Source organism: Myodes glareolus, chromosome 13 (genome assembly GCF_982192425.1).
Source record: "Myodes glareolus chromosome 13, mMyoGla1.1, whole genome shotgun sequence".
Taxonomy (NCBI): domain Eukaryota; kingdom Metazoa; phylum Chordata; class Mammalia; order Rodentia; family Cricetidae; genus Myodes; species Myodes glareolus.
Window position 1 is genome coordinate 53,019,817 of NC_142038.1, and position 13,249 is coordinate 53,033,065.

Genomic DNA, 13,249 nt, shown 5'->3' on the forward strand with positions numbered 1-13,249 from the left:
CTGCCTGTCTTTCACCCACAACACTGTACCTGGCTTTTGTGTGGGTACCAGGATCTAAATCCAGGTCTTTGTGTTTGTGTAGCAAGTCCTTTACCCCGAGCTCTCTCCAGTTCATAAGACTGACAGATAAGCAAGTTTAGAGCTTCCAAGAGAATTGCTGGCGAAGAGCAGGTTATGGGTGCAGAGCTTTCACTGCCCCCTGCCATCCTCTGCCTCCCTCACACTGGCCACACTTCAGCTAGTTCTAGTCTCACTCATCTCCTCTGCTGGTGTTAGCTGCCTCGTAAGTGAAAGCTACAAAAGTCACTTTATTCTGGAGGCATCACAATCCCTGACTTCAAACTCTACTACAGAGCTACAGGACTGAAAACAGCCTGGTATTGGCATAAGAACAGACAGGAGGACCAATGGAACCCAATTGAAGACCCGGATACCAATCCACATATCTTTGAACACCTGATCTTTGATAAAGAAGCAAAAAATATTAAATGGAAAAAAGAAAGCATATTTAATAAGTGGTGCTGGCATAACTGGTTATCAACATGTAGAAGAATGAAAATAGACCCATATCTATCACCATGCACAAAACTCAAGTCCAAATGGATCAAAGACCTCAACATAAAGCCAGCCACACTGAACCATATAGAAGAGAAAGCGGGAAGTACACTTGAACGCATTGGCATCGGGAACCACTTCCTAAATATAACCCCAGCAGCACAGACACTGAGAGAAACAATTAATAAATGGAACCTCCTGAAACTGAAAAGCTTCTGTAAAGCAAAGGATACCATCAAGACAAAACAACAACCTACAGAATGGGAAAAGATCTTCACTAGCCCCACATCAGAGGTCTGATCTCCAAAATATAGAAAGAACTCAAGAAATTAGACACCAAAAGATCACATAATCAAATAAAAAAAAATGGAATACAGACCTAAACAGAGAACTCTCAACAGAGGAATCTAAAATGGCTGAGAGAGACTTAAGGAAATGTTCAATCCTCAGTCATCAGAGAAACGCAAATCAAAACAACTCTGAGATTCCATCTTACACCTGAAAGAATGGCCAAGATCAAAAACACTGATGACAACTCATGCTGGAGAGGGTGTGGGGAAAAGGGAACACTTCTGCCTTGCTGGTGGGAATGCAAGCTGGTACAATCCCTTTGGATGTCAGTGTGGCAATTTCTCAGAAAATTAGGAAACAACCTTTCTCAAGACTCAATAATATCACTTTTGGGTATTATATCCAAAGGATGCTCAATAGTGCCTCAAGGACATGTGCTAAACTATGTTCATAGCAGCTTTGTTTGTCATAGCCAGAACCTGGAAACAACTTAAATGTCTCTTGATCGAAGAATGGATAAGAAAAATGTGGTACATTTACACAATGAAGTACTACACAGCAGAAAAAAAAATGACATCTTGAATTATGCAGGAAAATGGATGGAGCTAGAAAACATTATTTTGAGTGAGGTAACCAGACACAGAAAGACAATTATCACATGTACTCACTCATAGGTGGTTTTTAAACATAAAGCAAAGAAAGCCAGCCTACAAACCACAATCCCAGAGAACTTAGACAACAATGTGGACACTAAGAGAGACTTACATAGATATAATCTACATGGGAAGTAGAAAGTAGAAAAAGACAAGATTTCCTGAGTAAATTGGGAGCATGGGGACCTTGGGGGAGGATTAAAGGGGAGAGGGGAGAGGCAGGGAGGGGAGCAGAGAAAAATGTAGAGCTCAATAAATATCAATTTAAAGAGTCAGTTTAATTTTTTTATTTCATTAACTCAAAAAGTGAACAAAATGTGTATTTCAAATTTTATGAAACTTATTTACCTGAAATATATGTTTACAGAGAGGACAAACAGATACAGGATTTCAAGTAACTTATGGGACAGTCATTATCTGTTAAAAATATTCTTCTTTCTCCTACACACACAATCTTTCCTTTTTACAAGTATAAAAGCTAGATGCAAACTTTTGATGTAAACTTCTCATTGTTAGCTCTGTTGATGAAGATGGGAGACATACTTGTTCACAGTTCAGTTAAACGACACAAACAAAGCTGTTCCCGCAGACACAGAGATGCCCATGTCTCAGTAGGACTGTGTGCTTCGCGTTCACACTTCACTTCTTCTTCTTCCCTTTCCCCTTTTTACTGCCCTCTCCTTGCTGAAGACTTGGGTCAGCACCTCCTGTTTTTTGTGTCCTTGTTTTTAGCTTGGGTATCATTTCTGCTACATACAGCATCACTGACTTACCTAAAAACCAGAATCGAGGTTTAGTGCAACAATCTTGGAAATAAGACATAACATGTCACTGACTTGAACATCACTGGGTTAGAAACTGGACAGCGATTTTAAAAATCAAATGGCGAGGACTGTGATCTGTCAAGGGGTATCTGCTGAGCAGGGGGTAAGGGCAGGAGCAGCACTGGCGGCTTCAGTGAGCACTTCCATCTCGGACACTAAGTCTGAACCAAGAGTTCTTGTCTTGGCACCAGCAACTGGCATGAACCTCAACAGACTAAACAGCAAATCAGAGATAGAGCATCAATATACCTTTCACTGAAACACAGGGCTCTGAGCCTGGAAAAACATTAAGTAACGTGGACCTCATTGCTAGACCCAGATAGTCTCATTCTCTCTCTCTCTCTGTGTCTCTCTCTCTCACACACACACATTCCTGCTCGAACTACAAGCTATGTTTTTTGCTTCAACATACCAACCTACACAGCTTTGATGTTTCTTTACTGTATTATTAGAAGTATTATCTTTCAACATTTTTAGCTGCTTTTTTTCAAATCAAAAGGTTTTATGTGTATGTGTGTACACTGAGTTTTGGTCTTTTGAGGCAGTAAGGGAAAATGCTGAGCAGAAACGCAAACCACAAAGTATTTCTGTGTGGTGTGGGATTCTTCTCTATATGCTGTGAATATTTTATTATGGTTAATAAAGAAGCTCTTTTGGGCCTATCACAGGGCAGAATAGAGTTAGGCAGGAATACCACGCAGAGGTAGAGGAGAAAGTAGGTGGAGTCAGTGAGATGCCATGTAGCCACTGGAGGACACAGCTGGTGGAACCTTGCAGGTAGGCCATGACTCATGGTGATGCACAGGTTAATAGAGACGGGTTGATATGAGATGTAAGAGTTAGCTAGAAATATGCATAAGCTAATAGGACAAGCAGTGTCGTACTATTTTGGGTCTGGGCGGCTGGGAAATGAGCAAGCAGCCTCCGTCTACTTTTGTGTATGTTGCTAGGTGAGCTTTCACCACCGAGTCACTTTCCCAGCCCTATCTTGAATTAGAATCTTAAGTTTCTGGTAGCAAGTGTTACTTAAGAACCAATCCATTTCATTAAAAACAAACAATTACACTGTCAGTTTAGCCTGACAATGTAATTATTTTTACTTTAATAAAACTGAAGAGTGGTGGCAGTGTATGACTTATTTTTGTTTTTTGAGACCAGATTTCTCTGTAACTTTGGAGCCTGTCCTGGAACTAGCTCTTGTAGACCAGGCTGGCCTCGAACTCACTGAGATCCACCTGCCTCTGCCTCCCCGAGTTCTGGGATTAAAGGAGTGTGCTACCACTACCTGGCTGGTAGTGTATGCCTTTAACCCCCCCACCCCCCAGGCAGGCATATTTCTGTGAGTTTGAGGATAGCCCAGTCTATTAAATGAGTGCCAGGACAGCCAGGGCTACACAGAGAAATCCTGTCTCAAGAAACCAAAATAAGAGAGATGGCTCAGAGGTTAAGAGCACTAACTGCTCTTCCAGCGGTCCTGAGTTCAATTCTCTGCAACCACATGGCGGCTCACAGACATCTGTGATAAGACTTGGCACCCTCTTCTGGCCTGCAGGTGTACATGGAAGGAATGCTGTACACGTAATCAATAAATAAATCTTAAAAAAAAAACCAAAATAAATAAATTAATTAATTAAATTAAAATTGAAGAGTTTAAAATAAAGGGAAAAACTGAGTGAACAGCTTTAAATTAAGATTTATAAATAAATATTAAAAATGTTATTCTTTGTTTTTGAACTAAAACCATCATCCTGTGTATGTATTCACGTGTCTGATATGTGTGTAGGCATACATGCCAGAGGGTAACTCCACTGAGTCTGTTCATTCTTTTGACCTTCACATGGGCTGCAGAGACTGAACAGAGGTCAAGCACCTTTACCCTCCAGTCCTCTTCCAGCCCTCAGTGTTCTTTTAGTCCCTTGATCTCTACTCCTCACCACTAGGTAACTACTGTCTTAAAAATGGGTATTTTAGCTTCCAGCCCATTTTCTTTTTCTTTTTTAAAATATTTCTTTTCTTTCCAAGATTGATTGATTGATTGATTTATTATAAACAACATTCTGCCTCCATGTATGTTTACATGCCAGAAGAGGGTGAAGAGGGTGCCAAATCTCATTACAGATGGTTGTGAGCCACCATGTGGTTGCTGGGAATTGAACTCATGACCTCTGGGAGACCAGTCAGTGCTCTTAACCACTGAGCCATCTCTCCAGGCCTTCCAGTCCATTTTCAAAAAGCATTTCTATCAGTAAGCATTACTGCATATACTCATCAGTAAACAGTAGTATTAATATTTAAGTTGACATGAGTAGTACCACACTATGGACATGTCTGTTTTTTTCAATATTGCTCCTTAGATTCCATTACTTGTTTATTTTGCTGTCCGGGGCTTGAGCCCAGGACCCTGTGTATGTCAGGTAGTCTACTGCTTGGCTTCATCTCTCAATTTCTTAAGTTTTCTACTTTGAGACAAGGCCTTACAAAGTTGCTCAGGTTGGTCTTGAACTCATTCTATAGCCCACGCAGGCACTGAACTTGTAGCAATCTTGCCTCAACTTCCTAAGTGCTGAGGCTACAGATGTGTGGTATAACTCCCCAGAACCCTAGTCACTCATTTTAGCTTACGTGACGGGAACTGCACAAGGCAGAGGCTGCCATCTTCTTGTTTGAGCTGAACCCGAACTCTGCCTCTGTACTGAACATCACGGTTCCATTCTCTGGAGTACATTTTGTTTTTCTAACACGAACAAAAGAAAACAAAAATAGACTTTCAGAGAGTAATTACATCAAGGAGGTGAGTATAAAACAGTGATGAGAGACTCACATCCTACCTCTAGAAATGCGTTCAGTCCAACTGCTGAGCACACATCCTGAATCTCAGTAGCAGTAGGGTTTTCTACAGCCTGAACAGTTAAAAACAAAAACACTCAAGAGCTGAGTTTTACATGAATATTAGTATATGGTTGTGTAAATCATTTCTAATACTATGACCAAAAACACAGACCAAACCCTACTGTCCTTTTTTACTAATTCCACTTATTTTATTTTAAAAATCCTCAGGAATAACATAGGTGTGTGTTTCTCTTCCAATATAAAATGTGTAAGAGAAAGGACACCATCAGTACATCTCCTAGCACCTAGCATGATATTCTGAACACTGCAGAAGCTGAATGCAAACTGCTGGTTAAAGGGAACACATACAAGCATTCTACAACGTTGACTGTTACCTCCTAAAGCTGAACATATGATTCCCTATGGCCCTGCAATTCAGGCATATATTCAACAGAAGTGCAAAAGGCAAGCTCATACTATATAAGCATAATCATACTATATATTCATCCTATTTAATTTTAGTATTTACTTATTTTATGTGTATGTCTGTGTACTACATTTGTACAGTACCTACAGGGGCCAGAAGAGCCCATGGATCCCCTGTAACTGGACTTACAGAGGGTTGTGAGGCACCATGTGGGTGGGAACAGGGCTTTTTGCAAAAGCAGTCAGTGTTCCCAACTGCTGAGCCATCTCTTTAGTCCACAGCACTATCTGTAACAGCTCAAACTAGAAACAGAAGAACACAATGCAGTTCTGCAAGCGATACATTGTAGCAGGGGAAATTTACACACCCTCTACTCCAGAAACATTTGGTCAGGTTGGGAGACAGTTCTGCTTCAAGACAACTCAAGAAAGGGAATTGTTATCTAGTAGGTAGAGGCCAGGGATGTTATCATGCACCTTAACATGCACAGTTGCCTACAATTATCCGACTCAGAAATGTCAACAGGGGTTGGAGAAATGGCTCAGCAGCTGAGGGCTTGTACTATTCTTGCAGAGGAGCCAAGTTCAGTCCCTAGCACCCGGATCAGGAAGCTCACACCCCACCTCCAAGGGATCTGCCGTCCTCTTCTGGCCATCCCGGTACCTGCCTTCACACGTGCACATTCCCACACACAGACACTTACATATACACAAGAATAAAAGTAGAATACATCTTTAAAACACGAAAACTGTCAAAGGTGCTGCTGATAAGAAACTCGTGCTTGGAGCAATTAAGAGTTAAACTACACTAGGGTGTTGTTTAGCAACAGAGCACTTGCTTGGCCTATTTGAGGTCATGCATTCATTCCCAAGCAACAAAACACGCAAAAAATTTCAGTAAGAGTATGAATGAACTTCATAACTTTATAAAGATCTGTGAAAAAGATAGAAAGGTACACAATGAATAACTCCATACATAGAAAATGAAGAACCAGCCCAAGGTAACTTATGTTGGAAATTAGAACAATGTTCCCTTACATTAGTGAGAACAGGGAGGAGACAGATAGAAGAAATCTTCTGGCATACTTATTTTCTTTCTTTTATTTTTTTCTTTCTTTTTAGTTTTTCAAACAGGGTTTCTCTGTGTAGCTTTGGAGCCTGTCCTGAAACTCACTCTGTAGACCAGGGTGGTCTTGAACTCATCTGCCTGTCTCTGCCTCCCAAATGCTGGGATTAAAGGTGTACGCCACCACTGTCTGGTCTGGCATACTGTTTCTTAAATATGGGTGCTGTAACTAGCTCTGCTCCTTGTATGAAAACTATTCAATTTATGCATGTACAGACGTGTTAGGTTTGTTAGCTACACATCAATGACTTTTCTTTTAAAAACTGAAATTTTCGGAGAGCATCTGGAAGCAGTCAGTAAAAGTCTGTCACAGTGCCTAGATGTTGGGCATTATTCTCAACAGTGCCTGGGAAGAGGCAAAGTGGATTTTTCTCTTCAAAGAAACAGTCAAATAAGAAATATTCATATAAAAATAGCTAATTCTTTGCTTCAGACCTCATTTGATTATAAAATTTAAGAACTCTAAAAGTAGAATATTACATAAAGATTCTGTGAGAGTCAGGAGGTGATGGCGCACACCTTTAATCCTCGCACTCAGGAGGCAGAGGCAGGCCGATCTCTTTGAGTTTGAGGCCAGCCTAGTCTACAGAGTTCCAGGACAGCTAGGGCTGTTACATAGAGAAACCCCGTCTTATTGAAAAAAAAAAAAATCTGTGAGATCTCTCATTTAGCACTGAGCATTTTCTAAGCTTATATTACCATATCAGCCCCAAATGAAGCTCTTCCTACCCAAAGATCACATCTCTTAGAACTGTAACTCCAACAACCTGCCTAATCATGCTCTCACTGATCGGGGCTTCCTTTATTCCTATTTTAACTCACGTTAAAACACTGAGTCTGTATCATTGTCTGTAACATTGTGTTGTTATTGAGAAGACTGTCCTAATCTTGCCTCCTTTTACTTACAAACAGGTCGTTAAGAATCCCATTTCATTTTGCAAGTGTCTTTCGTGCCTTTTTGGTTTCACCAATGTTACGGGAGACGCAGCCAATCTTGGCTACTGTGCTCTTCACTCTCAAAGAAGGGCAGTAAGAAAGACACAGTCGTGGCCATAACGAGGCGACCTCCCCGAAGCCTTCATCGGTCGACGTCACCCACTCACCTTACTTATGGGAATCCGCCTCCCCTCCGCTATGGTCTTCTTATTATTTAAATAAGCGGGGTAGATACAAATAAACCTGCCGCAAAACACACAAAAAAGCACAGCTGGTAACTTACGTGGTCATTTAAAGCGGACAACTTCATTGTCATCGCAGAGACATAGCATTATCTATTCAACACAGAACAATGCGGCGACTGTTATTTGACACACAGCCCGTCAAGAGTTCCCGAGGCTGGGACGCGCTCTTACAGGACAAGGAAAAACTCAGCAGACACCAGGCGAGCCTCTCTGAAAGCGACACTAGCGCAGCAGCGATCGTCGCGGCGTGACTTTCTCTAACGTCAGCTCCTGATAGCAGCCACTGTCGGCCGCAGACGAGCGCGGTGCACAGGGTTCCGCGGGGAAGAAAGCCCGAGCCCGGCGGCACGGCGGCCAGCCTTCCCCGGGACCCACCTGTCCTGGTCGGCCGGAGACCGCGCGGCCGCGCAAGCCATTTCCACGGGCGTCCCCACGGCCCCGCCAGCCCGCCAGCCCGCACACCAGATCACCAGCCGGAAGTTGACTCGGAGCTCGCTGGCCGACCGCCCTTCCGGCGGAAGTCTTACCCACAAAGCGGCTGGCTGCGGGTTATCCCTCATAAGTTGGTTCCGGCGCGGAGTGACGTGGCTTGTGCGGCTGTCTTCTCGCGAGAAGAGTGCAGGCCGGTTGGGGACCGGACCCTTGGCGCTCAGGACTGATCTCCGCCGGTGCACACCGGGCGGGGCTCTCACCGGGAACACCAGGCGGTCCACCAAAGGGAGTCGGTGGAGTTGGGAGCCAGCTGCCGGTTAGATCGTAGGAAAATGCTCTTCTATGCTCAGCTTGCTCTCGACTTGGTAAAGGTTCATTTTCAGAGCGGTACACTTAGCGGTATTTTTGACACTGCACTGTATAAATATAAGGGTTCGACACTTAGTTACACACATCTTTAAATTTCAGAAGAGCACACCCTAAGATTCCTATTTTTGCACACATTGTTCAGTCGATGAAGGGGAAATTTCGACTTTAGCTTATGGTCACAGAGTTTAGGTGACATAAAACAGAAACAGAAGGAGAAGGTAATATAACTTTTACGCGGTACCGGAGCCTTTGCTTTTTGAAAAAGCTGGAGAAAAAGAGATAATTATATTGGATTATATAAATAATAATAAATTGAGAAATATTTGAGAAAGCTTAAAAGATGAGTTAAGCCAACATTTGTAAGTAATTCTCCTGGTTTCCGTTTAAGCCTTAACGAACAATGATTCCTTCCTTTCTAGTATGTCGTCTACTCGAAAATATCACCCTCCCTCTCTCTGTCTCTTTCTCACCACCATGGGATGGTGGGAGCTGGAAGAATGGCCCAGCAGTCAAGAGCATTTGCTGGTTTTGTAGATCAACTTTGTAGCTCAAAACCGCCTGTAGTTCCAGGAGCTCTGTCACCACCAGGCCACCGTACCTACATGCAGGTGAAACACTCACAACAAACAAAACGGTTCAAAGATGTGAGTGATCCTTCTGAATCTGCTTTTCAAGAGCGTTCACTTAAATGTGTCAGAATTGCAGAATAGGTCTATTATTATTATTGTTATTTTTTGAGATGAGGTGTTACTATATTGCTCATTGTGCAGGCTGGTCTTGAACCTCTGCTTTGAGTCTTCGGGGCTCAGTCTCCCAAGTAGCTTGAATTACAGAGTGTAATAGGAAATTAAATTTAGAAACTTGTTTTGCTGAAGGGTGTTGTGGTGGTTTGAAAGAAAATGGCCCTCAAAGGGAGTGGCACTATTAGGAGGTGTGGCTTTGTTGGAGGAAGTGTGTCACTGTGGGGGCGGACTTTGAGGTCTCTTTTGCTCAGGATTCCCTCTGTGTGATAGTTAGTCAACTTCCTGTTGCCTGCAAGACTTTGAGCTACAGGTACCACATCCACCTGTATGCTGCCATGCACTGGATTATGATGATAATGGACTGAACCTCTGAAACTAAGCAAGCCACCTCGGTTAAGTATTTTCTTTATAAGAATTGCCATGGTTATGGTGTCTCTTCATAGCAATAAAAACCCCAAACTAAGATGTGTTGGTTCTCTTAGATCTATGAGGGGGCTAAGAAGGTGAAAGCTTGGCATCTTAGGCTGTAGATGGCTGAGCAGGTAAAGGCAGAAGGAAGGACAGGAGTAACTGAGGCATCTCAGACACAGCTTCAATAATGTGCCGCTCTAGACCACCCCCTCCCCTGGCGTACCAGAAAGCCTCCAGCCAGTGTCCCTGCTCTTTAGTCACCTTGGGTTGCAAGAACAGCATAGTCTGGTCGGATTACCCAGTCATCTGAACATGGCCACATTAATTAAACCTTTTGTCACCAATCTGTTTAATTGACATGTTGGAACCTGTACCCTAGCCTAGTCTTTCAGACTTGTGGAGCTGGAGTTTGCCAAAGAACTGAGAACACAGGCTTGGGCACAAGGACATCTTGAAAAGTGTATTTTAATCTCTTGAATTGCAGAGCACTTTTAGCATTTAAAACTCTCTCTCTCTCTCTCTCTCTCTCTCTCTCTCTCTCTCTCTCTGTGTGTGTGTGTGTGTGATACAGGCACACCTGTGTCAACCGAAGGACAGAGAACCACACTTGGGTGTTGTTTCTCTCTTGCCACACTGAGATCTGGGAATGAAACTTAGGAATTCAGGCCTGTACATCAACACCTCTACCCACTCTGCCATCTTGCTGGTACCATTTCAGCACTGTGTTCAGCTAACCCAGCACCCTGTGTCAGCAGTGGTTGTTTATCCCACATCTACAAAGGAACTTCCAAACAAACAGCTACAGTGAGACACATTAAAGGATTAATAGTGTAGTGATACTTCATTTGTACTTTAATAAATAAAGCTTACCTGAAGACTAGAACACAGAACAGTCACAGCAGCCAGTCATACAGGTCAGGCAGTGGTGGCACACACCTTTAGTCCCAGCAGCCACACTAGTTAGCCATAGAGGGGTGGTGGTGCACACCTTTAATCCCAGCACTGGAGAGGAATATAAGGCAGGGTGAGACAGGAAGTCTCTCGTTTTTCAGTCTGAAGACTTCACAGAGGTAAGAGCTCTCTAGTGGTTTGGCTGTTTTGCTTTTCTGATCTTCAGGTCGAACCCCAATATCTGTCTCATATTCTATGTGGGCACAGTGCCACAGTGTGCCTTCATCCTCTGAGCTCTGGTCCCACCTCTTCTTTTTTTTCTCTTTTTCTCTGAGATGGAGGTCTAGTGACTCTTATCTCTGCCTCCCAACTGCTGGATTATACAGTCATTGCAGACCATTATGCCTGGATTTTGATGTTCACTTTTACAGATGAAAGACCAGCTAAAGCCAAAAACCCTCCAAAAGTGTGAGCTGCAGTACGATCAGGTAATTTGCCCCTTGCACTGAGTACAGATGATCAGTGCAGATGCTCAGCTGGCCCTGAACTTGTCTCCATCGTTTTACTTCCTGCTACTTCCTACTTCTGTACATGATGAGATTTGGTTCTGATACAAATAAAAATTCTTACTCCGTGTGTGTGTGTGTGTGTGTGTGTGTGCGCGTGTGCGCGCGCGCGCGTGCGCGCGTGCAACAGAGTTTCACTATGTAACCCAGGTTGGTCTCAGGCTCAAAGTCTTCCTGCCTCAGTGTCCTGTCCACAAATGCTAGGATTGTAAGTATGTGCAGCCATGCTCTCCTCTGACTGCTTTTTAAAGCGTATACGCTTCCTGGGAAAGAGTGTCATTCCTGGAGCCTGGAGCAGGCAGGGTGGTTGACTCTACCCATCAGGCCCCCATTCTTCCTTCGTTTAATGCCCAGGGTCAGTTTAGCACACCAGCTCTTCTGCTGAGCTCAGTCTCTGAAACCTACCTGGTGTCAGGAAAAGAGCCAGCTTCCTCCCTGTCCTCAGATCACACGTGTGCTGTGTGGCATACGTAAACCCAAACATACACACATAGTAAATGTGAACAATGCATGAGCAGAATCCACCTGCCATTTTTCTGATGCATGTGCCTTAGTGATGACCAAGGGCAGATGCAACCTTCAGGAGAGAGGACGGGAAGAGCTACTTCAACAGATGAAATTAGGAATGAGCAGCTCTCGCTGTTTGGATGGCTTCCAAGAGAGACTTCACTAAAATGAAGCGACTTCATCCTACTAAAAGGGACAGTCTATCCAGAGGGCATGGCAATTTTAACATGTAGACACTGAACACTGGTATATCCGCGTTCATAAAACAAATCCTAATGCCAAAGACCTACACTAGAGAAAAGACAGCCTCTTTGACGAATGGTGGTGGGAAAGAAATAACCTAGACCGTTAGCTCCCCCTCTTCACAAATCAGCTGCAAATGGATCGAGTACCATCAGGCCTGGAATCTGAAACCTGAAAAGAAATGCAGGCACAGGCAAGGGTTGTCTAAGTAGGACTTTGGTCATTTAGAAAAATCACACCAACAACTGGCAAATGGGACCTTAGGAAAGGAAAAGCAAAGCACAACAAAGGAGAGAGTAGATCAGTTGAGGAGGCAGCGGGAGGACAATCTTTGCTGGTTGTATATCTGACAGGATTAATATCTAGAATACACAACTCAAAAACTAAAGAAGTCAAACAAGTATTAGCAACACAAACAACCAGACATCTAAGCTGAAACTATGTCAAAATTCCATCTCAAAAATGTAGATGAATGAAGAAATAAATGGAAGAATATTAAAAAGCAAGATTCCATCTCACCTCAATCAAAACTGCAGTCACTAGAGAAAAATGGCCAAGGTTGAGGCTGTTGCTCAGAGTAGGACACCTGCCCCCAATTAGGTCCTGGGTTCAACCTCTAGTACCGCCAAGAGGATGAACACACAGCAAAAGCAGATGTAGACAGAAGAGAGCCCACGCTGCTGGGGATGTAAGCTAGGCCCACACTGGTGACCAGAGAAAAGGTAGTGCTAACAGTTACCCAGGCCGCCTTACCCAGAGGACTCTAAGTCGGCATATATAAGATCCTTGCACACCAATGATTACTGTAGCACTATTCAAAATAACAGTCATGGAACAATGTAGTGTCCATTGAAAGGACATTGGATAAGAAAATGTGGTTAATATACACAGAGGATTCTTTTTCAGTTATAAAAAAGAATGAAGTTATTTGCAAGAAAATGTATGCAAATGGAGATAATAATATTGGGCAACTTAAAGAAGTTTCAGAAAACAATAACTGCACTTGTGGCCCTTATATTCATATATATGCATAAAATCACATGTATGTATGGCATGAGAGGAGCAGCAATACTGTCCAGGACAGTGGTTCTCAACCTCCCCCATGCTGGGGCCCTTTAATATAGTTTCTCATGTTACAGTAGTCCCAACAAATTATTTTATTGCTACTTTGTAACTGTAATTTTTCTATTGTTATGAATTGT

The 13,249-nt window shown here is 43.1% G+C and overlaps 1 protein-coding gene across 2 annotated transcripts; it reads right to left on the reverse strand.

Moving 5' to 3' along the window:
* Nucleotides 1-1,771: 1,771 nt before the first annotated feature.
* On the reverse strand, nucleotides 1,772-8,388 carry Srp19 (signal recognition particle 19). 2 transcript variants are annotated; one of them, XM_087896173.1, is made up of 5 exons: nucleotides 8,261-8,388; nucleotides 7,808-7,883; nucleotides 5,152-5,223; nucleotides 4,946-5,057; nucleotides 1,772-2,272 (listed from the first exon to the last, which is right to left on the reverse strand). In XM_087896173.1, the coding sequence occupies exons 1-5, from the start codon at nucleotides 8,299-8,301 to the stop codon at nucleotides 2,139-2,141; spliced, it is 435 nt and encodes a 144-aa protein (XP_087752299.1). In that variant the 5' UTR covers nucleotides 8,302-8,388; the 3' UTR covers nucleotides 1,772-2,138. The 2 variants fall into 2 exon arrangements, with proteins under 2 accessions (XP_087752299.1, XP_087752300.1); XM_087896174.1 differs by lacking the exons at nucleotides 7,808-7,883; nucleotides 8,261-8,388 and adding an exon at nucleotides 7,924-8,061.
* Nucleotides 8,389-13,249: the final 4,861 nt, after the last annotated feature.